Source organism: Galeopterus variegatus, unplaced genomic scaffold (genome assembly GCF_000696425.1).
Source record: "Galeopterus variegatus unplaced genomic scaffold, G_variegatus-3.0.2 Scaffold1256, whole genome shotgun sequence".
Taxonomy (NCBI): Eukaryota; Metazoa; Chordata; class Mammalia; order Dermoptera; family Cynocephalidae; genus Galeopterus; species Galeopterus variegatus.
In genome coordinates this window covers 15,288-42,671 of record NW_007727367.1, presented here as the reverse complement: position 1 = coordinate 42,671, position 27,384 = coordinate 15,288, and the positions used below count along the sequence as shown (strand labels likewise).

Sequence of the window (27,384 nt, the reverse complement as noted above, 5' to 3'; positions counted from 1 at the left end):
GAGGAGGCAAAGGTGCCCACAGCAGACGTCTGAGGAGGTTTCCCAGCTACAAGTCACATATCAGACTTTCACTTTTATCTCATTGGCCAGAACTGCAAGGGGACCTGGGAAACGTAGTCTGTGGACCGACCACGTTGCTGCCCCAGTACAGCGGGAATCCTGTTACTAAGGAGGAGGAAGAGCATAGATATTGGAGAAGCAGCCTGCAGCGTCTGCCACTCATACTTCCCACTTTCCTCTGGCTGATCCCAGCCACTGCCCACGTTTTCCTTTAGTAGTCAGGATTTGATACCGACTTTATGGGAAATCTGAATAAACACATCAACACTTCAGTCTCCAGCTGTGGCAGAGCCACATTTTACCAGGTGTGAAGTTGGCCATAAGGTGAAGATTGCTTCTAGTTGGTTGCCTTTGTAAAATCCCTTAAGTTGCCAAAAACTGGGACCTTGGACATTAAGAAAAGTAAGAGTTGATATTTTGTGCTTCCTGTGTTTCGATTCTGTCTTCCTTTCCTGGAGGTGGTAGAGGTCAAGGTTTGGTTGAGGAAAGAAAAGATAAAATGTCTTTTCTTGGCAGGTGAGTAGAGTTGAGTTTTTGGAAAGTCCGGTGCCGCTCCCAAGCACCCCTTTGCTGTGCTGGAGATGTTGAAGCCTAGGGCTTTAGAGCTTGGTCTTTGTTGAGGTAGCCTTGGCTTTGAGCTGATAAGTGACCCTGGAGAAGTCAGTGAACTCCTCTATTGGGTATTGACGGTTGCAGCTTATCACCTCTCATCCCTGCCAGCTACTCCCAGGTTGAAAGTATGGGTGTAAGGAACCAAACGAGGAATCACAATCTCAGCATTATTAATAGAGGCTCAGTAACTCCCCCAAAGTACAGGGCCTATGTCAGTGAGGTGCTTCTGGCTAAAGTAACCAAAAGTTGGCTGGCTCAAACATTGTAGGAATTTGTTATCCTGCAGAAAAGGAAGCTCAGAGGCAAGGCCACTCCAGGGAGGGTTAATCCAACTTCTCCAAGGGCTAAGTTCTTTCTGCCTTCTCCCATCTTTAGTGTTGGCCTCATCCTCAGACTGGTAGCAAGAGGGCAGTAGCAACTTGTGGTGTTATATCTGGACCCAGCAACATATGGAGGAAAAAGAGAGGCCGTCTTTTCTTGACATCTCTCTTAGGAGCAAGGAGACTTTTCCCAGAAGCCCCCAAACAGACTTCTCTCTTTTCAATCAGGTTATGCTGGGTAGCAAACACCGGAAGATCTCTGTGACTTAAATCAACAAAGGTTTATTTCTCATCTACTCTGCAGTTCCACTGCTGGTAGGAAGGTGACCTCTCAGAATCCAGGCTGTCCGGGCCGGCCCGGTGGCGCACTGGAGAGTGCGCCACTTGGGAGCGTGGCGGCGCTCCCGCCGCGGGTTCGGATCCCATGTGGAGACCGGTTCCCGCTCACTGGCTGAGCGTGGTGCAGGTGCAACACCGAGGGTTGCGATCCCGTGCCAGTCCCCGGTACGGGCGCGACACTGAGGGTTGCGATCCCGTTACCGGTCAGTAAAAAAGACAAAAAGGAAAAAAAAAAAAAAGAATCCAGGCTGCCCAAGCAGTCACCATCTCCAGGTCACATCCCCTCACATCTCATTTCCCAAAATTGTGTCAAATGCCTGTCCCTGAACCAACCCCAGCCAGAAAAAAGAGGTTCTACCATGACTGGCTCTGATCTGAGATGGAATGGGCATTGGGAGGTGTCCACAAGAATCACCCCATGGTATAGAGAATGCCACCGGGACGTGAGGCCACAGGGAGAACCTTCTGCCACTGCCTCCCTTAAATCCTGGCCCTTAACTGTGGCCATGTGGAGCCGGCCTCCAGGAGGATCTCTGTCTAGTGGATAACTTTCTTATTTCATCTCCTCCACAACTCTGTGAGGCAGAAAAAGTTACCTTATTTTTCAAATGAAAAAACTACAGCTCACATTGATGGGCATTTGCCTGACCAAGGTCATACGGCTAGTGAGGCGTGGAACTAGCGTGTGAGCTCAGATTTGCCTTGTTTTGAAGCCTGAGCCCCCAACTTCTTCCCTGCAGTGCCTTCCTCCAACAGCACAGGGGAACACACAGTTCTAGCCCGTCAGCCAATTGTTGCAACTCACCATGTGTCACGTGTCAGCCCCAGGCTAGGCACTAGGCACAATGGGGCCTACTGTAATTGCCTCTTGACAACTAAGGGAACTGAGGCTTGGGGCTAGGAAATGACTGTACCTGGCTGGGCAAGAGGCAGTGGTGAGATTTGAAACCCAACCTACCCAGCCCTAGGCCTTCTGTCCCTATAAATGCTCCTTGCCCTTTTCTCCTCCATCAGAGGGAAAGGGAGCCTGAGATAGGCCTGGGGCAGTAGCTGTGACAATAGTTCACCCCATTTTACAGCCAAGAAACAGGACCCCTGAGGAGACTAAGGGTAGGGCAGTTGGTGCAAGTGGTTTCTGCCCCCTCCTTCCTTAAGGAACCTGCCTTGCCCTGCGCTCCCTGCCACCACCAACTCCCTGGCAGTCTTCCCAGGCAACACTCTCATTCCTGACCCTCAGTTAATAGCACGTTTCCAGGCTTACTCATCCAGCTTTGTCAACAGCTTTCTCTCCCCAATGCACAGTGGAGCCTCCCGTGTCTTTAAAACCCACTGGCAAGCCAGTCTGAGGCTCAGGTGGTTTAGGATACACCGGTCCTTCACCCTGCGCTCGTCTCCTCTCGCTCCCCTGCAGGTATGCAGCCGCTCCGCACCCACTGCTATCTTTTGATCCCCACTTCAGCCACGATGGGACGTCCAGCGGCGACTCCTCCTCAGGCGGCCTGACCAGCCAGGAGAGCACCATGGAGCGCCAGAAGCCAGGTAGGGCCTCCATGGGCCAGCTGCACCCACCTGCCTCACCCAACAGGACCTCTTACTTACAGTCTGACAGATGACACTCCCTCTCCTGTCAGCGATGGATAAAACACAAAAGAAAGCTGTGAGAGCCACATGCAAGATTAGAGAGGTCACCCAGGGGAACAGTGGGAACTTGCGAACAAGATCCTTATCCACCCAGACAGGGCATCAGCAGATGGCATCTGCTACAGTGGTAAGTCAGGAGCAGGAGTACAGCTGTGTGACCGGGAGGTGGTAGCCACCAGGGAAGAGCTGGAAAGGATTGAAAAGTGGTGCTCCGAGGGGGTGGAACCAACTGTGTTCTATGGTTTTTCATCATTTAAGCCCTCCCAGGTTGTTATCCGAGTTTTATGGACATACAACACATGTTGACAAAAGAGCCCAAATCACCCCATCCCTGCTTCTATTTTTTCTTTTTTTTCTGGCTGGCTGGTAGGGAATTTCTTCTCTCTCTCTGCCTCCACAGCAGCTGGCCATGGGGATTCGAACCCTTGACCTTGTTGTTATCAGCACTGCACTCTAACCAACTGAGCCAACTGGCTAGCCTTTTCTGCTTCTTGTAGCCTAACTTAGTTTTGCCTGGGTTCGAATTTTTTAGAATATAGAATCACACTGTCTATGCTCATATTGTGTGTGTGTGTGTGTGGAACTGGCTCCTGTGGTTCAATATCATGTTCATGAGAGTTAGCCTCGTGATTGTATGTGGCGATGCAGTTTCTGACTGGTGTTCCATTGCACGAATGAACCGCGGTTTATTGCTCCATCCTAGTGCTGATGACATTTGGGTCGTTTCCCAGTTGGGGCTGCTTAGAGTAATGTCGTTGGGAACATTCTTGTGCTAGTCTTTTGATGAACATATGCTCACATTTCTATAGAGAATACACCCAGAAGTGGAATTACTTGGTCTTATGTTTAACTGTATAAGAAACTGCCAAATCATCTTCCAAAGCGAGGAACTGTTTTACACTCCCACTGACGTATGAGAGTTCTAGTTGCTCCACGTCCTCACTAACCTTTCCACTTCAGCCATTCTACTGGTATCACATTGTGTTTTTAATTTGCATTTTTCTGATACTGATGAAATCGAGCATCTCCTCATGTTTAGTCTCCTGTACATAATTATTAATCATGTTTGTGTACTGCTTAGATGAATATTTTAATCATAATTTCACAGAGCAAACGTGTAGTCCCTTTCAGGTCTGAGAAGCACCAGGTGAATGGGTGCCGTGCATTCAAATGGCAGAAAACAAATGAAGTATTAGAGAGCACTAACATTGCAGGGGGAAGAGATGGAGATGGCTCTCAGGAGATGCTGGAAAGTTTCAGGGCAACTGGGAGGCGTGACCCCATGGGACATCACCATCTCCCCCAGGAACTGTGCGGTAGAGAAGAGGTTGCATGCCCCCGGATTAGTGGCCTGGAGAATTCCTCAGCACCCTCACCAGTGGTTCTGTTCAGTCAAGGGTAATGATTCAACTTCGGGCTAGCAGGTTAGACTCCTGACGTCTGCTGCCTCCAGGGCCTGCAGACATGGCTTGTTCCTCTCCTCGGTCCACTTGGAATCATCTCCTGCCTGGTACTGCCTGCAATTCTGTGATTTTTGCTCCAAAACAGACAGATTTGGATCTTTTTTTTCTTTTTACCTTACCCAGTTCAGAAAAAGATAAAAGTGTTGCTGGCTATTTCATTACACGAAAGTGTAAAATAGAAAAGTTTTCTAGGATTTACTATGGGCCCCAGATAAGGTGTCACTGAAACTCACTGCTGTCCTTCCCTTCTCCTCTCTTCTGTCATCTTGGGGTTTGTTCCCCTCTTGGAGCCTTGTTATAGGTTGGCTAAGCCCTCCCCTGCCATGCACACACATGAACACACAGATCAGGCAATCTGTGTTTAGAAATCATCATGAAGTCTAGAATGTATTCAAGACCCAGAAGAAAGGTAGTCCAGTCAGGCGGCAAGGGACGATGAGGATCAGGCAGCACAGCAGACATGCGGTTTGCCCAACCCTGATTGGATGAACAGTCATCATAACAGCAACATGGTTCTGTGTGCTTGTGATATGCCCAGCATTGTACTAGCTACTCCACATGCCTTCCTATTTAGTCATCTTGGGAGTGTGACAGAGAGGGCACTGTGACTGCCCCATTGTAGAGGTAAGGAAGATGAGGCACAAAAAGGTTGTCACTTGTATAGGGTCGCTGCTGGTGAGTGGCATAATTGAGATTTGAACCGAGGCCTGTTGGGTTCCAGAACCCCTTCTTAGCCCCCACAGACACCACCCACAATCTCTCACCCACAGCATGTAAGCATGTTCCAGGCCTCCAAGCACCCAGAATGAGAAGGAGTCTCCAGGGCACCAGCTGTCCCTAGTTCCTGCCTGGCCAGGATTTCAGCATGTCTATAGCATTTAACCTGCCCAGCATGTCGAGGGTAGGGCAGGAGGACCAGAAGTTCACTGGGGACTGATCCAGAACCAGTGAAGTGCCCAAACTCAGAATCAGGGCCTGCTAAAGGCAGAACCAGGGGCAAGGGGATACTGGGGCAACCAGGATAGGAAGCAACTGGCCGCTCATGCATCCATTCATTGAGCATGTTGCATACCAGGCCAGGCACATTTCCTGCCTTCTTGGAGCTGACAGTCTGGTGGAGAGATGAACAAAAAATAGGGGCATATGAAGGTAAATAATAACCAGTAATGCGGGCCGGCCCGGTGGCGCACTTGGTAGAGTGCAGCGCTTGGGAGCGTGGCGGCACTCCCGCCGACGGTTTGGGTCCCATATAGAGACCGGTTCCCGCTCACTGGTTGAGCACAGTGCGGGTGCGACACCGAGGGTTGCGATCCCGTTGCCAGTCCCCGGTACGGGCGCGACACTGAGGGTTGCGATCCCGTTACCAGTCACGAAAAAAGACAAAAAGGAAAAAAAAAAATAACCAGTAATGCAGAGAATAAAGTGGAAACTAACACAGTGCTGAGAGAGATTGACTGGACTTAGGAGAATCTCTGAGCAAATCATATTTCAGGCAAGGCTGGAAGAATGCAAGGAAGTCAGCTGGTGGAGAACATTCTAGGGAAAGGGAAGAGCTCATCAAAGACCGTGAGGTAGCAGTCAGTCTGGTGTGTCAGGAACAATGAGGAGGCCCATGTGGCCAGAGAAGTGCTGGGTGATGAGGTCAAGAAAGTGCAGGGACAGAGCATATGGGGCCTATGGCCATGCTGAGGCCTTTGTCCTTTACTCAGAGTGGACAGGAGCTGCAGGGTTCAGTCTTCTGAGCACTGGAGGGATGGGATCTGACTTGGATGTTCACAGAGTTCCTCTGGCTACAGATTCTTGTGGGGTGGGCTGGGAGCAGGACCGAGGTGGGGACAGAGGAGGGGGAGAGATGGGCAGTTCTGGATGTGGTATTTTGAAGGCAGAATTGACTGAATTTCCTGATGCCCAGATGCGGGTGTGAGATAGAGGAGCCAAAGATGAAATAGGGGTTTGGGCCTACCTGAGTGGCCAAAAGGATGGAACGGCCATTGACTAAACAGGAAAGACTGTGAGAGATGCAGGCTTAGGGGAAGATAAGGGGTTCGGCTTTGGCTGTATTCAGTGGCAGGTGCCCAATAGATACCCAACTGGAGGTGCTATGAGGTGGCTGAGTCTGAGTCAGAGGAAAGGTCTAAGCCAGAGGCAGCAGTGTGGTTTTCTGTAGAAATGTGGTTTCCCAGAGTGGTCTGGCCATGTCCCAGGGTATAGCACCTCCTGGGTACACAAGATGCTCCAAAGAGGAAAACTATTTACAGGGGCAGAGGAGGTGAATAAAGAGGCCAGCCTCCCGGCTTTCTCATATCCATGGTTTCCAAGCGAAAGCCACATGGACATTGGCACCCTCAACTGAGTCCAGACTGCATCCAGCCAGGCTGTCCTCTGAAGTGGCCCTGAATTCCCTGCCCAGCCTCCCAGGCCCACCTTCCCCAGCAGGAACATGGGCCCAAGAGCGCCCCAGGGTTGCACTGGAGGCAGCGGTGTTGTGGTTGTGAATTCAAGCTCCCACAGGTCCATGGGAAGTTCTGAGTTGGCAATGTGCTTGGCCTGTGACCTCAGCGATGACCTCATCCCTCTTGTCCTCAGGTCCCTCCTCTGCAGAGGCCATCCTAAGTGTCTCTCCTTCCAGGACAGTTTGGGGGTCCAGTGAGATCATGCCTGCCTAGCCCTCAACACAGGACAGCCCATCATTAGGAGAATAAGGACCCCTGCTTATAACACATGTACTGGCAATCGCTGCCAGTGTTGTCACTGTTGGGCAAGCCCAGGAAGTATGCAGGGCTTGAGAGCACAGGCTCTGAAGCCACATGCACCTGAGCTCCACTTCCTGCATGTCCCTTTTTGACTGTGTGACCTTGGACCAGATACTTAACCTCTCTGAGTCTTGATGTCCTCCATCTATTGAAGATGGTGCTAATGCTCACCTCATGGTAGTGTTGGAAGGATACAGCAAGGTAATTCCTGTGAAGAACTTGAAGTAGTACCTGACACAGAACATATGCTTAAAATTATTATCATTATTATATTTATTTCTCATACTGTAGTGAGTAAAAATGTGGGCTTTAGGATTAGACCACCTGGGTTCAGATTCTCAGTGCATTTATAATTTTTTTTTTTCCTTTTTGTCTTTTGTCATGACCGGTAACAGGATCGCAACCCTCAGTGTCGCGCCGGTCCCGGAAACGGGGTCGCAACCCTCGGTGTCACACCCGCACCACGCTCAACCAGTGAGCGGACCGGTCTCTATATGGGATCCGAACCCTCTGTGGGAGCGCTGCAGCGCTCCCAAGTGCTGCACTCTACCGAGTACGCCACCGGGCCGGCCCAGTGCATTTATAATTTTGATAAACATTAACTAAATGCCATTCACTGGGATTAGCCAGTTTTTTGAAGGTTAGTTAGATGCTCAGTTCAGGCACATTGACTAGCTGTGGAAGTTTAGGCCACCTAACACCCACAGCCACCATCACAGTTTTAAGCCTGCTTTACCTTTGAACCAGCACTTTCTCTTGTAGAACTCTGTCCCAGATACAATCCTACACTTGCTCAAAGTTGCATGTAGAAGGAAGGCCACCGCAACATTTTTGTAAGATAAAATTGAAGATAACCTAAATAGCCATCAGTGGGAAACTGGTTAATAATAGACGTACATTAACTTGATGGAATACTGTGTAGCTATTAAAAATGAGGTTACTTCATGTTCAGTTATGTGAAGATGTGTTGGGAAGACAAGTGAAAAGCAAATGTAGAGAGATATATATTCCATTTTTGTTCTTTTAAAAAAGTTATGTACATTTAATCAGCAAAGGATTGTTACCTTGCACATATGAAGAACTCCACTAACCAATAAGATAAAAAAGACAGTTCCATAGAAAAATGGGTAAAGGAGGTGAAGAAGTAACTGACAGAAGAGAAAATCCAAATGGCCAGTAAGTATGAAAATGTGCTCATCCTCATTTGGGGATGAGGATGGAGGACTGTTGTGTGTCTCAATGAGTTAACCCACGTAAGGCTCTTAAAGTAGTGCTGGGAACATAGTAAGTGCTCAGTAAATACTCCTTGTTATTGAGTATTGTTATACCCCTAGGCATAAATTGATGGGGGTCATGCCCTGGGGGATTAGACAGGCTGGCAGAGGGGTGGGACTGTCCAACCATATTTAGGGCCAGATTCTTCAGGCCCTGGCCTGAGTCACTGCTAACCACTGGTATGTCCCCTGTTTTCCTGCAGAGCCTTTGTGGCATGTGCCTGCCCAGGCCAGGTTCTCAGCCATGACCGGAAGCAGCGGGAGCAAGCACGCCTCCAGGCAGGATGCAACAGGCAAAGATTCACCCAACAGGCATTCCAAGGTGAGTCTGGGCCCCACCTTGCCCCACCTGGGGAGCCAGGCCTGCAGGAGCTGGCAGCTTCGGCTTCGCCTAGGCGCCTGACTGCTGTGGGCTGGGCAGCCTTGCCTGGGTGTGGCCTCTGAACACCACACAGGAACACATCCTCCACCTTTGCAATCTTTCACTTAGCAGAGGGGCTAAATACTTGGTCTGGAGTTAGAAACAGCCAGGTTCTCATCCTGGTTCTACCCCCACCAATTGAGTCATTGTGAGCAAATCCCTTCACCTCCTCAAGCCTCAGTTTCCTCATTAGCACATCAGTCATGATAGATTAACTGCTGTGACAGCCCCAGAATCTCAGTGACCTCATGCAATAGAAGTTTATTTCCCTGTCATATAACAATGCAGTGCAGGCATCCAGTGAGCAGCTTTCTACATGATGATTCAGGAGCCTGGGCTCTCTCCATCTTGTGGTTCTGCGGTCCCTCAGGACCTCTCAGCCCTCAGCTGGGTTCCTGTTTCTTTCCAGTAGTGGGGTTGGAAGGTTCTTTAGCTCAGGCCTGGAAATGGTATGAATCACTTCCACTCACATTGAGTTGGCCAGGACTCCATCATGTGGGCACACCTAACTGCAAGGGAGGCTGAGAAGTGTATTCCTGCATGTCCAGGAGAAGGAGGTAGTTTTGGTGAGCACTTGGCAGTCTCTGTGCATCCATTTATTCAGTAGGTGATGGATGGGCATTTATAACATGCCGGGCATTGGGGTCACAGTGATGAAGAGGACAGACGAGCTCCTGTCCTCAGGGAGCTGACATCCCATTGAGGGAACACACAGTAAGCAGATGATAAACAGATGCATAAATAACACTAAGAACTGATCCTTGCTGTGAAAGAAAAACAAAGCACAGTTAAGGAAAAAGAGAGTGGCAAGCACTGCTGCTTTAGGATGACGTGGTCAGAGAAAGCCTTTGAGGAGGTGACTTTTAGGCCAAAACCTTGAATGAAGTAAGGGGCGATCTATAAAGATATCTGAGGGAAGAGCATTGCAGGCAGAGAGAACAGCCAGTGCCAAGGGCCTGAGGTGGGAGTGTGCCTGGCATACTCAAAGAACAGTGAGGAGGCCCATGTGGCTGGAGCAGAGTGATCGGGAGGGAGGGGAGAGATGAAGTTAGAGACCAGAACATGGGACCAGATCATGCAGGCCTTGTGGGCTGAGGTGAGGACTCTGGCTTTTCTCCAGAGTGAAACGGAGCCACAAAAGAGTTCTGAGCAAAGGAGGGATGTGATCTAACACAGGTGTGCACAGCCTCCCTCTGGCAACACGTGGGGAACAAAGTGGGAGGGGGAAGGGAAGAGGAGACCAGGGAGGAGGCTGCTGTGATGGTCCAGCAGGAGGCAGCAGTGAGCAGGACCAGGGTGGAGCCATGGTGGAAGGAGAAGGGCAGGTCCTGGATCTGCTCTGAAGATGCAAGCAGCAGGCTTTGCTGTTGGACTAGACATGAGTGTGAGAGCAGAAGCAGGGTCCAGGGCCAGTCCAAGGCTCTTGGGCAGCTGGAAGAGTGGTAGTACCATTATTGAGGCGGGGAGGAGGCAGTTTGGGAGGGAAGGCACGGAGCTCAGTTTTAGACAGGTTGAGTTTGAGAAGTGGGAAGCATATTATATGTATAATGTCATTTGTTCCTCTGAGCAACCCCATGCTGCCCTCTCCCCATTTTACGGATATGGAAACTGAGGCAGAGAGAAGGTAAATCACTTGTCCAAGGTAACACAGCCAGTAAGTGGGGAGCCAGGATTCAAAGTATCTGGCTCCAGGGTTCACACTCAGGGGGAGGGAGGATCCCAGAAGGGAAGATTTGCCCCCCTAGAGTCTAGGACTGACATTTCTCTTGCCTTCCAGGGAGAACCTCAATACTCGAGTCATTCCAGCAGCAATACCCTCTCCAGCAATGCGTCCAGTAGCCACAGTGATGATCGCTGGTTCGACCCCCTGGACCCCCTGGAGCCGGATCAAGACCCCCTCTCCAAGGGCGGTTCCAGTGACAGTGGCATTGACACCACCCTCTACACTTCCAGTCCCACCTGCATGCCCCTGGCCAAGGCACCTAGGCCCACCAAGCTTCACAAGCCACCAGGAAATATGGGCCTCTGTGGTGGGGGGCGTGATGCTGCTGGGAGGTCCCACCATACAGACAGGCGGCGGGAGGTATCACCCGCCCCTGTGGTTGCTGGCCAGGGCAAGAACTATCGACCGAAACTGTACTCCTCAGGCTCCAGCACCCCTACAGGCCTGGCCGGGGGCAGCCGGGACCCACCGAGGCAGCCCAGGTAAGAACTGCACCTCATCCAGGTCCTTAAAGGGGTCCTGACCACCTTCTGCTCCCCCCCCAGTCCTGGTGATAGGGTTTTCCTCCCCAAAACCATGCTGACAGATGGGCATGCTTGTACACTAGTTTGCTTACAGAATTGGGAGGCTTGTGGACCACCCCCTGCTGCCCGTCCATCAGCCTTCAGGGCCCAGGTAGAAGGAGGAAAACCCCTGCTTGTTTCTCTTGTCCATGCTTGTCTCTGATTCCCTCTTTCCCTCTCTCTGCTGAGACCAGTGGTTTTTATACCTTCTGGACATAACAGACTGTATCTGTTAGGAGTACCTTTGGCTGGAGGTAATAGGAAAGCTGGCCCACAGTGGCCTAAACAAATAGAACTTTAACAGTCCCCTGATGTGAAGTCCATACCTGTCTGGACCAAGAGCTGGGCAGATGGCAGCTGCTCAGGGCAGGCCTCGAGGACTGGCACTCTGTGTCTTTTTGCTCCGTCATCCTTACCACGTGGACTGTGTCTCCTTGGTCTCAAGATGGCTGTGGTGCCCAGGGGATGATGGTGGAGGGGCAGAGTACAGAGGGAAAGGCTGCAGCATCTATGCGGATCCCTGTTTCTATGGAGAAAGCAAACACTTTTCCAGAACCCCCTTCAGCAGGTGGTGTCATTCCAGCTACAAGGAAATCCAGGAGATCAAGATTTGGCCATCCAGGCTCTATAGTATAGGACGGTGGTCCCCCAAACAATCCCCTGGAGGGCTTGGTCAACCTAATTGCTGGGCTTCATTTCTGATTCAGTAGGTCAGGGTGGAGACTGAGAATATGCTTTTATTTTTCAGCTGTTGGCTGGTATAGGAATCAAACCCTAGACTTCGATGTTATCAACACCGTGCTTTAACCAACTGAGCTAATGAGCCAGCCTGAGAGTATGAATTTTTAAAAAGTTCCCAGTAGATGCTGATGCTGCTGGTCCCAGGACCACACTTTGAGAACCTCCGGGAGAGAGGCAGGGGGTGGTGTGAGTCTGCTGCGTGGAAAAGGAACCAGAACACCCAGTTGAGAATTTAAAAGGGGGTTTTTATTGACCGGCCGGCGACTGCCTCTCCAAGAAAGTCTCAGAAGAGAACAGCCCTGACTTGAAGTTTAGGGGGTTTTTTAAAAGGCACATTTTTACATTAGTCACACAGTTAAAATTTTCAAATAGTCACACACTTACAGTTATCATATAGTCACACAGACACACATACCCTCCTGGAGTGAGGAAGGGGTTTGGGGAGGCCTAGCGCAAGCCAATAACAGAAGCTGAAAGAAGCCAGTTAATCGCTCAGGGGCAGCTTGGGTGGGGAACAACAAACAAAATTCAAACTTCTCTAAGTGTAGGCTAATATTTAGCTTTTAACTTCTATCAAGGGGGCTGAAGAGCTGAGGGGGATTTTCAAACAACAACATTTTCTAAGCAATTCAAACACTATTTAAACTTAATCAATCTGCCTTGTCACACAGCAAGCAGTTTCACAGAAGCAAATTGTGCATATGTTATGAAAGTGGGGGTCACCCTATCTCAGTGGGAGAGTAAGCAAGAAAGGAAAGGCACTGACCAGCCAACAACCTAGAGTCTAGACCACATGCACAATGAGATTCTGATGAAAGTGATGAACCATCTCCCAGGAGAATGCCCAGGGGTGGAAGGATGGCTCTGCAAAGTCACAGGACTTGCCTCCTCCAGGGAACCCCCTTAGAGTTCTTGGCCCTAGGCTAGGATTACTGAGCTGCAGTCCCAGTGCTGACTCCTGAGGCCACAGCCTCACCTCCCTTCCCTGACCACACCTCACCAGGGGCCAGCCTATATCTGGGACTCCCATTGGGGGCTGAAGGCTTCTTGGCAGAGGGGGTCTTCATCTCCTCTGGCTTCTTAATGCCCTTGCCAGTCCTCAGACCCACAGCCTCTCTCCACTCAGGCAGCGGCCTCAGACCTCCTTGACCACAACTCACAGTAGAATTGTGTCTTTGTCTACACAGAAGTATCTACATAAAAAAGGTGAAGCCATGGTTTCTAAAACATTACTTAGCTTTACCGTGTAGACACGCTTTGATCTTGTCTGGTCTGTCTAAAAATGTTAAGTGCTGACCAATTCCTTCTTAAATGATTTCATGACTTACCGGTGGTTCTCTGACAGATCTGAAAGCACCGTATTTGAGAGTGGCTGTAGTGCCAGCGCTTCCCCTGCGCACCACGATCCAAGGACCTCCTTGAGTCAAGGAGCCAGGAGAGGGACAGGGTGGAGAGAGAGAGAGACTATCAGAGTGCTTCAGTCCACCTCCCTAGACATGTAGTTCTTAATCTTTTGAACTCAGGGACTCTTTTGAACAGCCCTTTCATTCATTTATTTATTTATTCATTCATTCGTTTCACTCATAAATACTTCTTGGAAAATTTTTTTTTCTGTCCTAAACACTGAGCCGGGAGCTAAGGAGGAATAATGAGCACGTGCCAGCAAGCCCCCCAGCCCTCACCACAGCCCACCATCAAGTGGGGGGGACATGAGAATCAGATCATCGCTGAGACGTATGTAAAACTGCCCGCTACGGCTGAGAGGAACGTGGGGCCAAGAGAGTCTACAACGGAGGTCGAAGGTCTCAGTTGTGGTAGCCCCTGTTCTAGGCACAAGCCTGTGCTAGTGAACCTGAATAACTACGGAGTTTTGAAATCCATGATGTAAAGGCAGCAGTGCTAGGAGTTGATCAGGGCTGAGACAGAGAGTGGGTATAAAATTACCCAGTATCTGAGAGAAAGATTTGCTGAACCCAGGAATGAAGGGAATAAAATGGGAGGAGAGCCCGCTACAAAGAGGGCCCTGCGGTTGGGAGGTTTAATTTGCATACAGACAATTGATGCTAATTGCAAATCATTCTTATCTACTCATTAAAGCTGCTTCCTGAAGTTTTCTCCTAGGCAACCAGGCTTTAGTGTGGAACAGCATTTCCCAAAATGGGTGTTTGAGGTGATTTGGGTGGTACAGAGAGGAAAATGGTTTATTTTAGAAGGATATATGTTTGTTTTAATGAAGATCAGGAAAAAGTGTTTTCAACTGGTTTTACAGGGACAAGTTAAGCCCTACTGGCTCTATTGTGGAGTTTGGATTTAATGCTAAGAGCAGTGGACAGCAAGGAAAGGTTTCGAGAGAGAGGGTAATACAGGCAGATTTGTGTTTTGAAAGCTGGTGCTGGGGCGACGTCTCCAGGACGGGGCTGAGGTCGAGATCTAAGTGAGAAGGATGTGAGCTTGGACCAAGGACAGAGTAGCTGTGGCTATGTCAGCAGGTGGCACTGCTGGGATGTAAGGAGGGAGGAGACGCAGGTCAGGACAGAGCCAGTGAGCTGTGCGAGACCAGGAAGATGCCGATGTCAGGAGGCTGCTGCAGGCTGGGAGCACTTGAATCCTTGTGAGAAGAGGAGGGCGGGGCTGGACAGCCCAGAGAAACATTATTCTGTTGTTTTGGCAGCTGGCTTGTACAGGGATTCGAATCCTTGACCTTGGTGTTGTAACACTGTGCTCTAACCAGCTGAGTAACCAGCCAGCCCAGGAATGTTATTCTTACGTGCACTGGCTGCTACAGTGCCCACTACGTGTCAGGCATTGTTCCAAACACCGCGATACAGCAGGAACAAGTAGAGTCCCCCTTCCCTTGTGGAGCTGACATTCTTCTGGAGAGACAGCGAGACAGACAGACAATGGCGCAACCATGTAATATGCCAGTTGGCAATAAGTGCTGGGGAGAAAAACTGGACAGAACAGAGCGGGAGTGCCAGAATGCCTCTTGGAGAAGGTGACTTGTAGGAAGCAAGGAGTAATCCCGACAATAGAAACAGCAAATGCTAAGACCCTCAGGGTGAACTCATTTGTGGTGTCCAGAGATGGTCAGGTGGCCAAAGGGGGTGAAGCAGGGGACAAAGGGGAGAGTGACAGGAGGGCAGATTGGCAACGTGGACCGGAGCCCAGTTCTGGCAGGCCTATTGACCAGGGTCAAATGCTGGGATTTGATTCTGAGGGACATGGGAGGTATCTGAGCAGACAATCTGACAAAGGTTTTTAGAAAGATCACTGGGGGGAAGTGGACTATAGCAGGGGAGGGGGAAGATGGAAGGAAAAATTCAAAGGCTGCCAGGAAAGGGATGGGCCCTACCATGCCCAAGCAGGGAACCCCCACCCACTCCCTTCCCTGGGCTCCAGCCCTTGCCCTGGAAGCCGCTACAGCCTGCAGCAGCTTGTGCCCATTGATGACTTCAATGACTTCACAGACACTCCCCCTAGACATTCGTCATGGGATCCTGGCTGCCAGGCACACTGCCAGGCGCCAGTGCTTGCTGTGGGCACCATGGTGGACTGAGTGATGCCAGGCGGGCAGCCACCTGGCCCCCCGCCCTCTCCTGAGGCAGTGCACACTCCAGAGCTTCTTGGGTTTCCAGAGCAATTTGTCAGAGCTGTTTAGGGGCAGTCAGAGGCTCTCTGCTCCACGTGGAGCTGACGCAGCCGGGCGTTCCCACGCAGGCAGGAAGCACATGGCCTTGCCTCCCTGGGCTGCGCCAGGAGTCTCCAGGACACCCTTCTAGAGCACAGCCCTGAAAGGTAATCTGGGGGCCTTGGGATCTGCTGGGGCCTACCCTGCCTGTGTTAGGAGGCTGGGCTCGCACATGACAGAGACCTACTCGGAAAGTCACAGTAGCTTGGGAAGAGGAACCTAGGCTGTCTCCTAAATCTCAAGGAATGAGGGAGCCATGCAGAGATCTGTGGGGGAAGGGAGCAGTGCAAAGGTCCTGAGGTAGAAACATTTCTGGTGTGTTTGAGGACTACCTTCCACATGGCTGGAGCAGAGAGAGAGTAGAGAATCTGAGGGCCGAGAGGAGATGGGATTGGGTGCTGGCTGTGCAGGCACCTTTCCTTTTTCTCCATATAGGCTTCCCCAAGGTCAAGGTTTGGATCCCGATACCGGCCAGCTGGGGAGAAAAAGAAAGTACAGCGATGTAGGCTTCTGTATCGTTGCAATTCTCTACAGCAGTAATATGTTTGTGTCTGGCTCATGTAAATGAACTTTTTTGATTCCCAAGAGTAAATTTCAATGGATCCATTTGCCAAATGTGGGACGGATTTGATTTTTTCTTGCTTTCGTTTTTACTTTGCAGTGACATGGGCTCGCGGGCTGGCTACCCTGCTCAGGTTTACAAGACTGCCAGCACAGAGACTCCTCGGCCCTCACAGCTAACCCAGTCCAGCCCCTTCCAGCTCTCTGCCTCCGTCCCCAAGTCCTTCTTCTCCAAGCAGCCTGTGCGCAATAAGCATCCAACAGGGTGGAAGAGGACAGATGAGCCCCCGCCACGACCACTGCCCTTCACTGACCCAAAGAAGTAAGTGCCTGGATGCCCAGTGAGGTGCCCACCAGACTCAAGCCAGACATCTCTGGGCAGGAAGAGGGTGATGCCTCTGTGGCTCATTGAAAAGATGACTGTGTGCCAGTCTCCACACAGGGGATACAGCTGTGAACAAAACAGACAAAGATCCCCGCTCTCAGGGAGCTGTCATTCCAGTTGTTGAGGTGACAGACAATACATAGGGTAAATAAGAAAAGCATGTGGTACATTAGATGGTGCATGGCACTGTGTGGTACCTGGGCAAAGAATGTTCCAGGCAGAGGGAATAGCAGTGGCAAAGACCCTGAGGCAGAGGCGTGCGTGGCATGTGAGAGAAAGGCCAATGTGGCCAGAACAGTGTGAGCAAGGGGGAGGGTGGTGGGACATGAGGTCAGAGAGGTGATGGAGACAGATCGTGGAGGGTCTTGTGAGCCATGTAAGGGCTTTGGTATCTGTTCTAAGTGAAGCGGAGCCACAGGAAGGTGTGGAGCAGAGGAGGGACACAACCTAAATTGGGCATTCACAGGGTCACTGTGGCTATGTGCGGGGAACAGTCTGCAAGGAGCAGGGAGGAGCTGCTGCCATGGTCCAGGCGGGAGATGAGGGGCTGGTAGAGGGTGGTCAGCATAGAGAGTGAGAAGGGGACAGATTGGTGAAAGATGATCTGAAATGGGAGCAGACAGGGCTGCTGGCAAGGTGGATGTGTTGTGAGAGAAAGAAGTTGAAGATGCCACCACATCTTGAAGCCTGAGAATAGGTGTGCCTTGCTGAGCTGGGCCCGGGTGAGGAGCAGCCTTGGGGGGAAGCTTTGGAGCTCCATTCTGGATGTGCTGCATTTGAGATGCCCTTAAGACCTCCAGGCAGACATGGAGGAGGCTGCTGGATGAGAAGCCTGGAGTTACTGGAGAGGTCAGACCGGAGAGAGAAATTTGGATGTTGTCAGCATAAGGCCATGAGGCTGGGGGTGTGGACAGAGAGGAGGAGAGGTTTAGGGCCAAGCCTGAGACCCCTCAGTGTTTAGTGAACAAGAGGAAGAGCCAGCAAAGGAGGCTGACCAGGTGCAGCCAGGGAGCAGGAGGAGCCCGGCAAATGTGGGGTCCCGGGAACCCAGGGTACTGGACCGTGATGGGTCAGGTCAGATGAGCCCGAGAACTGAGCAGAGGGTTGAGCCTCATGGAAGTCACTTGAGGGTTCAGGAGCAAAGGGCAAGACAGGATTGAGGCAGCTGTGTGAGCAGCCCATTTGAGGTGTGTTGCTGTAAAGTGAGAGAGAGAGGGAAAGGGTATGCAGCTAAGAGAGTTTTCGTTTTCTGATTGGAGGGTATGCTCTCTAACATTCATTAAGCGCTCACCATATACCAGGCTCAGTGCTAAGTTCTTTTATGTGAATTAATTTACTGAATCCTCACAACAGCTCCATGAGGTGGACCTTTTCTTCCCATTTCACAGATGACACAACTGAGGCCCAGGGTTACACAACTGATAAGGGATGGAGCTTGGATCAGAGCTCAGGAATCCTGATCCAAGGGTCATGTTCTGTGGAGTGAGTGGGGCTCTGCCCTCCATCCTGTTCTTTGCAATGTCTTCTTTCATAACTTGGCTGGGGACATTCAAATTTGTGGTTGACACAGAGCTTGGAGGAGAGAGACATGAGGAGACAGAAACGGTCCCTGGAGCTGTCGGCTGGTGAGCACGCTGAACTCACCCTGAGGATCCGGTTCACGTGCCTCACTGGTAGTCAGGAGGGCTTCTGAAAAGTAGATTCTGATCGTTTGTTCTCCTGCTACAGACCTCCAGCGGCTTCCCGTGCCCGCAGGATTAGTGATGAAGGCTCACATATTTTGCACCAGGCACTAGCACACCGTATTCTTTGCCCACACTCCTGCCCAGAGCCTGTGGTCTGCCCTCTCACCTCTCTGCTCTCGTTTCCTCCCGATCTCCCCCTCCCTCACTGCTCCAGCCATGCTGACTTCTTCTGCTCCTCAAACTTGCCACATACAGGCCTACGTCAGGGCTTTTGCACTGGCTCTTTCAACTGCCTGAAATGCTTTTCCTCCGGATCTTCTCCAGGAGGGCCTCATGAGGGCTCGATCTAATACTACCTCCTCAGGCCCTCCCAGCCTTAGGTAGCCCCCACCGTAATTCTGCGTCACTTTACTCTCTTCCACTGCCTGTTTCCCCCATAGCAAAGCAACTTCTTCTCTGTTGCCCCCACTGAACTGAGAGCTCTGGGAGAGCAGAGACACCCTGAGGCCCATGCAAGCCTGGCACCTAGTAAGTCTTGGTTACAGTGCACTTATGACCTGCCTGGCACACTGTGGATGTTCAGTCAGTGAATATACAAGCTATGGATCTTATCTGAGTATCACTACAACCCCAATAAGTAGATACTCTAAGGCCCCCCTTTTCAATGTGGCTGCAGGGTGAGGCCCTGCTGAACTCCATTCTGCTCCTCCATGATCCACAGCTCCTCTGGTGGCCCTTCCCCTGTGTGTGCTGCTCCCTCTGCCTGGAATCCCCCACCCCACCCCGGGCTCACTCGTACCTAACTATGTTAATTTGCTAGGGCTGCCATAACAAAGTACTGACTGAGCGGCCTAAACAACAGAAATGTATTGACTCCCAGTTATGGAGGCCAGAAGTCTGAGATCAAGGCATCAACAGGGTGGTTCCTTCTGGAGCTATGAGGGAGAATCTGTCCCATGCCTATCTCCTAGTGTCTGGTGGTCTGCTGGCTATCCTTGGTGTTCCCTGGCATGCAGATACATCGTCCAAATCTCTGCCTTTATCTTCACATGGCCTTCTCCCTGTGCATACGTCTCTGTGTGCACATTTCCCCTTTTTGCAAGGACACATGTTGTATTGGATTAGGGTGCAACTAATGGCCTCTTTTTAACTTGATTACCTCTGTAAAGATCTTATTACCAAATAAGGTCACATTTGGAGATAATGGGAGTTAGGACTTCAACATATCTTTTAGGGAGACATAATTCAACCCGTAACACCACCCCTTAGATTTCAACACAGACAAGCTCTGTCAACCCCCACATGGCTCTGCCCTCATGCAGACCCCAGTTCTGCTTCCTTTCCACAGCATCTGTGCGGGGCAGATCAACAGTCATTCCCAGGGCCAGCCCGTGGCTCACTTGAGAGACTGTGGTGCTGATAACACCACATGGGTTCAGATCCTTATATAGGGATGGCTGGTTAGCTCACTCTCACTTGGGAGAGTGTGGTGCTGACATGAGCGTGGTGCTGACAACACCAAGTTAAGGGTTAAGATCCCCTTACCGGTCATCCTTTAAAAAAAAAAAAAAAAGTCATTCTCATAATGACTTGCTTCCTCTCTGTTGCCCCCACTAGACTGAGAGCTCTGGGAGGGCAGAGACATCCTGAGCCCCACACAGGCCCAGCACCTAGTAAGCACTCAGAAAATATACCTGGATATATGAACAACCTGAAACAAACAACCACCCCCCTTTTTCCCAACGATAAGATCCAAGGATAGATTTTTACGTGTGTGTGTTTATATAAACATGTGTATACTAAATGTATAAAATATTTGGGGACACAAATGACAGATATCTGGATCCTTATAATATTAATTTAGTTACAGATATATTTCCTAAATCACATATGTAAAATACTAACTTAGAATTATTGCATCTGTTCATGTACTCCCCTTTTCATGAAGCTGTTTTATTCAGTCTCCCTGAGCACTTTGGAGATGGTGTCTTTGTCATTGTTAGAGGCAAGTTTGAATCATGTAACTTAGTTTTCCAGAAAACATCATTTTCTTTGTAGCTAAGTTGAGACTAAATGTGGTAGGTTTTCTAAATCCGTGTACAATGCTGTCAGTGAAATTTTTATCCCAAGGCACAAGAGCTCATTTGTATAACTTATTTACCTAGTTTTATCAATACCTACTCTGCCGAGCACTGTTTAAGCCCTTTAGCTACATTAGTGAACTTAATCCTCACCACAGAACAATGAGGTGTACGGACTTTGCACCCTGTTTTCCAGATGAGAAAAATCAAGGTACAGAACTGTTGAGTCACTTGCCTAAATTCACTCGGTTAGCTGAGGTTTAATCACTGCAGATACCATGATTATTGGTTTCATAATTTGTCCCTATAAGGTCACCACATATTATGACATATTATGAGCTCATTCCCCCAGGAATAATTACCAAATCTGTCTGCCAAATTTCTTTGCTGCCTTCTTCATTGACCCTGGTCAAGGGCCTCCATGGTATCCAAAACCAGCTTTGACAGAGGCTGTACGTCCCCTGGAGGGACGATAAGGGCTGCAGCCAACAGGGAGTGCCTCCTGCGCCACCTTTCAGCCAGGCGGCTCCTCACAGACCCTGTCCCATTAATTCTCCGGCAGCTCCACAACAAGGATCTTTTTCTTATCCGCATTTCTGGATGAAGAAATTGAGGCACAGTTAGGAGGAGTACCTTGCCCAAGGTCTCCCTACTAGAAGAGGCAGAGCCAGGATTCAAATCCCGTAAGAGAACTGGCAGAGTGTCTCATCATGCAAGAAATTCAGATGAGGAGGACTCATGTCCAAGGCAATGGCTCGAATTTTCTGAGGAATGATTTCTTGGAGGAAACAGTCTCCCTTCTATTTGCAGGTGTGCTCTAGTTGTTGAACAAGAGACAGAGTGAGCTAGTGAAGGATGGAGAATCTGTGTGTTGCAGCGACCAAGGGCGTCTGCTACAGAAGGGCCCTCATGCTGGCACTGGGGGCCCAGAAACTTGTTTTGCCTACTCTGTGCTGGGACTCTTAAGTCACCGGCCTGCCTTCTCCCAGCCCCTGGAGGGCAGAACAGCATGGGGATTGGGCAGGAATCCCTTCTCTTACCTGCTCACCTCCTCCTCAACCCCTCAGATCCTATCTCTTTTATTTATTTATTTATTTTTTTGTCTTTTTTGTGACCAGTAAGGGGATCGCAACCCTTGGCTTGGCGTCGCCCGCACCGCGCTCAGCCAGTGAGTGCACAGGCCATCCTTATATAGGATCCGAACCTACGGCGGGAGCGCCACTGCGCTCCCAAGCGCTGCACTCTCTCGAGTGCGCCCCGGGGCCGGCCCAGATCGTATCTCTTTAAAGTGGGACACAGTGGTCCCTACCTCCAGGGTAGTTGTGAAGATTTACTGGATTAATCTGTGTTGGGCCCCTGGCACTGAATTCATGCTGCACAGGGGTTAGCAGGTGCAGGCCCAGTTAGGCAGCTGGGTTGCCAGGCTGACTAGATGGGGGAGGCCAGGCCGGTGCCCAGAGGAGCAGGAGTTGTAATCATCTGCCCTCCACCCACAGCAGCCCTCAGCCATCCTCAGCACCTCCTCCCCAACAGGCTGGCCTGAGTGAAGGGCTGGCACGGCCCCTGCAGGCAAGTGGCTCCTTGACCACCCAGAGAAACCTCACAGGGCTGACACAGCACAGCCAAGACTGGGCCTCTGTTCTTCCACAGAATGACTGCACTGACACAGTTTATCTCTGAGTGTTAAATGGGTCAGCGACACCACATAGCATTGTTGCAAGGTGCATGTTTTTAAGCCCCACTGGCCTTTGTCTTCAGGGACCCGGGGCCTGGAGAGGAGACGGCAGGCCCCTGGGAACAGTTTCTGCAATCACCTGAGGGCCTGCCACATAGTAGTTAGAAGGGAAAGCCCCTGCTCACAGTCAAGGACCCAGTCCCCAAGCAGCCTCACTCATAAAGAGGGACAACACCATTCATGTAAGACCATTAAGGGGATGAGAAGTGAAGGGCAGCCCAGGGCCTTGGAGAAAGTGAGTGTTCAGGAGGTGAGAGCTTTGTTGCTGCTGCCATTACCACACCTGCCAGTAAAAGCACGATCCCGTGAGTCGAACTACCTTGGTTCACATGTGTCAGAACCTCTCAGGGTATCGGTGCCCTCACCAGTAAAGTGAGGGTGACATTAGAACCTGCTTCTCAAGGTGGCTACCAGGAGTGAATACAGTGACAAATGAGATGCACTGGCCACCGAGGAGAGACCATGTCCCCAGAGGCTGCACGTTGAGCCCTGCTTTCATCACGAGCGAATCATGGGGTGGCACAGAGCATCAGGCAGATGTGGGGGTTCTAAGTGTCCCCAACTCACTGTGCCTCAGTTTCCCCAGCCACAAAAGGCGAAGACAGGAGTGCCTGCATCACAGAGGTGTTGTGAGGGCTTAGTGAGCTCATGGGCCTAGTGCTCAGTCATTGGCTGGACTGATGGGCCCTGGTATCTAGCAGTTATCACTTGACATTCAGGCTCCCTCCTTCCTCAGGTTTAGGGGCCCCTGGGTCCATCTCTGTGCAGCCAAGGAAGGAACAGGAAAGGCCTCTCCAGATCCCCACAACCCCCTAACACACATACACGCAGCAGGGTTATCCCCCACCTTTCCCCACTGGCCTCTCCCAGTCATCTTTCTAAGAAAATCTGCCTGCCGTGCAGACCTGGCGAGTGTCCTTGCCTGCCATGTTGACAGAACCCCCAGCTCAGCCAAGCCGACAGCAGTGCTAATTAGCTCAGTTAACCCTGTCCCGAGAGAGCCACCCCAGTTGCAGGCCAGAGCTCTGAGTCCGCTGGGATCAGGCCCAGCCAGGCTTGACCCACTGGTTGCCTTCCACTTCTGGCCTATCTGCCACAGGGAAAAGAAGTTGCTGTTGTCTGGGTCCCAACTATAGAGCCTTCTTCATAATTTCTCTTTCTTTCCTTTTCTAATGTAAGTAGTTTAATTTCACACATGGCAAAATACAAATTTAGACAATAGGCACAAATCAGATGCTTGGTCCAGTACTGTCAGTGAGAACCTTGAGGATGTTCTCTTCATAGATGTTTTGAAAGGTAAAACATGCACAGGGTAAAATCCAAATAGTACAAAAGCGTTTGCAGTGAAAGATAAGCCTCTCTCCCTTCCCTGGCCCCAGCCATCCAGCTCCCTCCGCAGAAGCAACCGTGGCTTCATTTCTTGTGCGTGCTTCCATACATGTTCCAGACATGACCAAGCACATGTGATTGTGTGTGTGTCCCTTGCACCCCTTTTTATTTATCGACGTGGTCACTCCTGTGTGTGCACTCTGCCTTTCTCACTTGCTGTTTTCTCTTCAAAGCTCTTGGCAGTGATTCCCTATGAGTGCATAGAAAGTGACCTCATTCTTGTTAACAGTCAGACAGTAGCCCACTTTATCCTCAAGGGTCATTAGCTTTTGACAGTCATCAAGACCAGAGATCTGGACAAAAAGGAAAAAGATCAGAGATGTATAAACCCTGTTTGTTTTAGGGTTTTTAACTTGGAACTAATGCCTTTTTAAGTTATTGCATAGAATTTGCAAGTTAGAAAGTACATTCGAAAAATCCTAACTGAAGAGAGAGAGTAAAGGCAAAAATGACCAATTTGACGCTCCAAATTAGCAGTTTCAGGCCTGCTAGTAGTATCAAGCCATGGAGGCTACAGTAGATGAGGTTCAGATTTGAGGGTCAGAAGAGAAGGTGTTAGCATGATTTCTTCCTATGAGCCAGCCTTCCACTGTAGAATTAGGGCTAGTAGTATCAAGCCATGGAGGCTACAGTAGATGAGGTTCAGATTTGAGGATCAGAAGAGAAGGTGTTAGCATGATTTCTTCCTATGAGCCAGCCTTCCACTGTAGAATTAGGCATGCCTCATTGCACCAGCCGTTCTGCCTAGAGTGCCCTCCCCAGCATTCCCTGTGGCTAGCAGCTTCTCATCCTTCCGGCTAAGCTCAAATGTCACCTCCTCAGAGAGGCCTCCCCTGACCACTCAACCTACTGGTGGCTCCCTTCCGGCCCAGGTGCTCTCTATTGTGCGATCTCTTCACCACGTTCATTTCGTGATGTCCTGGGAGCTGGGAAGGTGATTTAGCAAATGAATACAAATAAAACACAGCAGGGAAGGAATATTTGTTTTCTTCTGGCTTAATTTTTTATAATATTTGAACACTATTTTTGGTTTTACAAAAGTCATTTAAGCTGGCCGGTTAGCTCAGTTGGTGACATCATGGTGCCAATGGCACTAAAGTCCAGGGTTCAATCCCTGTATTGGCTGGCAATAAAAAAAAATTTTTTTTTTTTAATCACTTAAACTTATCAAAGGGAGGGAGGAAGAAAAGAAGGTAGGTAGGTTGGCAGGAAGGTTGGTTGCATGTGATACACATTCACAACTGCTTGTGAGTGCCCACAGTTTGGCAGGCCCTGTCCCAACACTGGACATCAAGTGCAGAAGACTGCAGTGAGGTGGGCGGAGTGGAACAGTGAACACAAGTACACAAGCCGGATCATCACCGGATGAACACGATGAAGAGGTCGCGCAGGACTGCGTGATAGAGAGCACCTGGGCCAGGAGGGAGCCACCAGTAGGTTGAGTTGTCAGGAGAGGCCTCTCTGAGGAGGCGACATTTGAGCTTAGCCAGAAGGATGAGAAACTGCCAGCCACAGGGAATGCTGGGGGTCACTCTAGACAGAATGGCCAGTGCAAAAGCCCTGAGGCAGGAAAGGGATGTTGAGAGGCCTGTGTGGGAGAAGATGACAGCAGAGAGGGGATGGGGTGGATCGTGTCAGACTTCACGGGCTGTGGTGAAGAATGTTTTTAGAAAGTGAATCTCCCGGGCCGGCCCGGTGGCGCACTGCTACAGTGCGCCGCTTGGGAGCGCAGTGGCGCTCCCGCCGACTGGGAGAACCTCTTTCCATCCCATGTGGATCGGCCCCACTTCTCTGGATGGCCTTAGTACAGTCAGCCCTTAGTATCCGCGGGTTCTGCATCCCCAGATTCAGCCAGCTGTGGATCGAAAATATTTGGGGAAAATAAGTAAATAAATAATTCCTCTAAAATAATAGCAATGCATCAATAAAAAATAATACAATTTTAAAAATACATTAGGAGGGTGCTTCAAAAACTTTGTAGAAAAATTGAGCTAAAAGATATGAATCTTCCCATAAACTTTTTGAAGACCCCTCATATAACAGCTATTTATGTAGCATTAACATTGTATTAGGTATCATAAGTAATCTAGAGATGATTGAAAGCAGATGGACGATGTGCATAGGTTGTATGCAAATACTATGCTAATTACATCAGGGACATGAGCATCAAAGGATTTTGGTATCTTCAGGGGTCCTGGGACCAATCCTCCACAGATACCAAGGGACAACTGTGCTTTGCGGTGCCACAGTCAGCCTCACCCGTCCCCTGCTGGTGGCTCCTGTGTTTGCTCCACAAACAGGACCCCAGGAAGTGTCCCCATACACATGGCACCATGAGTTCACACAGGCCTTTCTGAAGGACACTGTTCTAGAAGTAGAACTGCCAGGGCAGAGAGTGCCCATTTTAAAGTTTTCAGCAGGTCTTTTTACACCCTTCTCAGGAGAGCCTTGTGGACAATGCACCTTTCTGTTCTGAGTCGTGCTGAAGGCCAAGCCTGCTTTCTCACCAGGGGAGACAGGTACGCTGGGCCCCTCCCAAATGCACAATGGGCCTGCACTGAGTCGCTCTCTCCCATGCAGAGGGTTCTGGGAGATACCAGAATCAAAAGCGGGGAAGAAGGGGCATCCCCTTCCAGCTTCCACAAAAGAAACACTAACTCTTTGAGGTGTGTGTGTGTCTATCTCTCTTTCTGTCTCTATCTCTTTCTGTTTCTCTTTTGGATCTAAAGCTTTTAATGTGCCCAGAGGATACACTTCCCTGGTATCTGGAATTCTGATTTGGGGANAAAAAAAAGAAAGTGAATCTCCCACATATCACCCTTTAGAAACGAGAGTTCAGTAAACTTCAGTGTACCAAACTAAGCTGCATGTGAGTTTTGTTTTCTAAAAATGATTTCACATTCCACGTAGCAGCTCCTTTTTGCACATGACATAACTGGGAGAACCTCTTTCCATCCCATGTGGATCGGCCCCACTTCTCTGGATGGCCTTAGTACAGTCAGCCCTTAGTATCCGCGGGTTCTGCATCCCCAGATTCAGCCAGCTGTGGATCGAAAATATTTGGGGAAAATAAGTAAATAAATAATTCCTCTAAAATAATAGCAATACATCAATAAAAAATAATACAATTTTAAAAATACATTAGGAGGGTGCTTCAAAAACTTTGTAGAAAAATGGAGCTAAAAGATATGAATCTTCCCATAAACTTTTTGAAGACCCCTCATATAACAGCTATTTATGTAGCATTAAATTGTATTAGGTATCATAAGTAATCTAGAGATGATTGAAAGCAGATGGACGATGTGCATAGNCTTCAAAACCTTCGGGAGCCCAAGACATCTTATTTCTTCTCTAGGTTCAAAGACTCTTCTTCTTTCTTGAGTTACAAAATGATAAAGTCCAGGTGTCAGCTTTTTTAAACTAGTTTTTATTGTTATTATAACACATAATTATGGTTTAAAGTAAACTCAGACAGTTCAGAAAGATATCAGATGAAAAGCGAAAGTCTCATTTTCCCACCTCCTAATAAGACTCCTACATCCCAGAGGTAATCATTGTTCTTAATTTCTTCCAGAAATTTTTTTCTGCATCCTGACCATAATTTTTAATCAAATGTGATCATGTTTCATGTGCTATATATCTTTTTTCATTCTGTCACTGTGACATAAACGTAATAGTCAAGCTTGGCAGTGGCACCTGTAGGCTCTGCAGCCCAGTGGCCTCAATTCGAATCCTGACTCCTCCACTCACAGGCTGTATGTCATTAGACAAGTGGCTTAACTCCTCTGTGCCTTACTTGCCTCATCTATGAAATGGGAGACTAGTAGTGCTTAATGCATACGGCTGTGGTGAGGATCAAATGAGTTCGATGTGTTCCAAGGGACACCCAAGACCTCACTGTGGTGTGGTTTACATTCAGCTGTGTAGACCGACAGTAGGAAAGACATGAA

General features: G+C 49.7%; 1 protein-coding gene across 1 annotated transcript in view; it reads left to right on the top strand.

The window, feature by feature from the left end:
- LOC103593005 (signal-induced proliferation-associated 1-like protein 3) overlaps window positions 1-27,384 on the top strand; it is a 218,448-nt gene that overhangs the window by 186,241 nt on the left and 4,823 nt on the right. Inside the window, exons 13-16 of the mRNA XM_008575915.1 lie at window positions 2,743-2,870; window positions 8,666-8,784; window positions 10,661-11,088; window positions 16,260-16,481. Of these exons, the coding sequence (XP_008574137.1) occupies window positions 2,743-2,870; window positions 8,666-8,784; window positions 10,661-11,088; window positions 16,260-16,481 (897 nt within the window). The remainder of the gene's footprint in view (window positions 1-2,742; window positions 2,871-8,665; window positions 8,785-10,660; window positions 11,089-16,259; window positions 16,482-27,384) is intronic.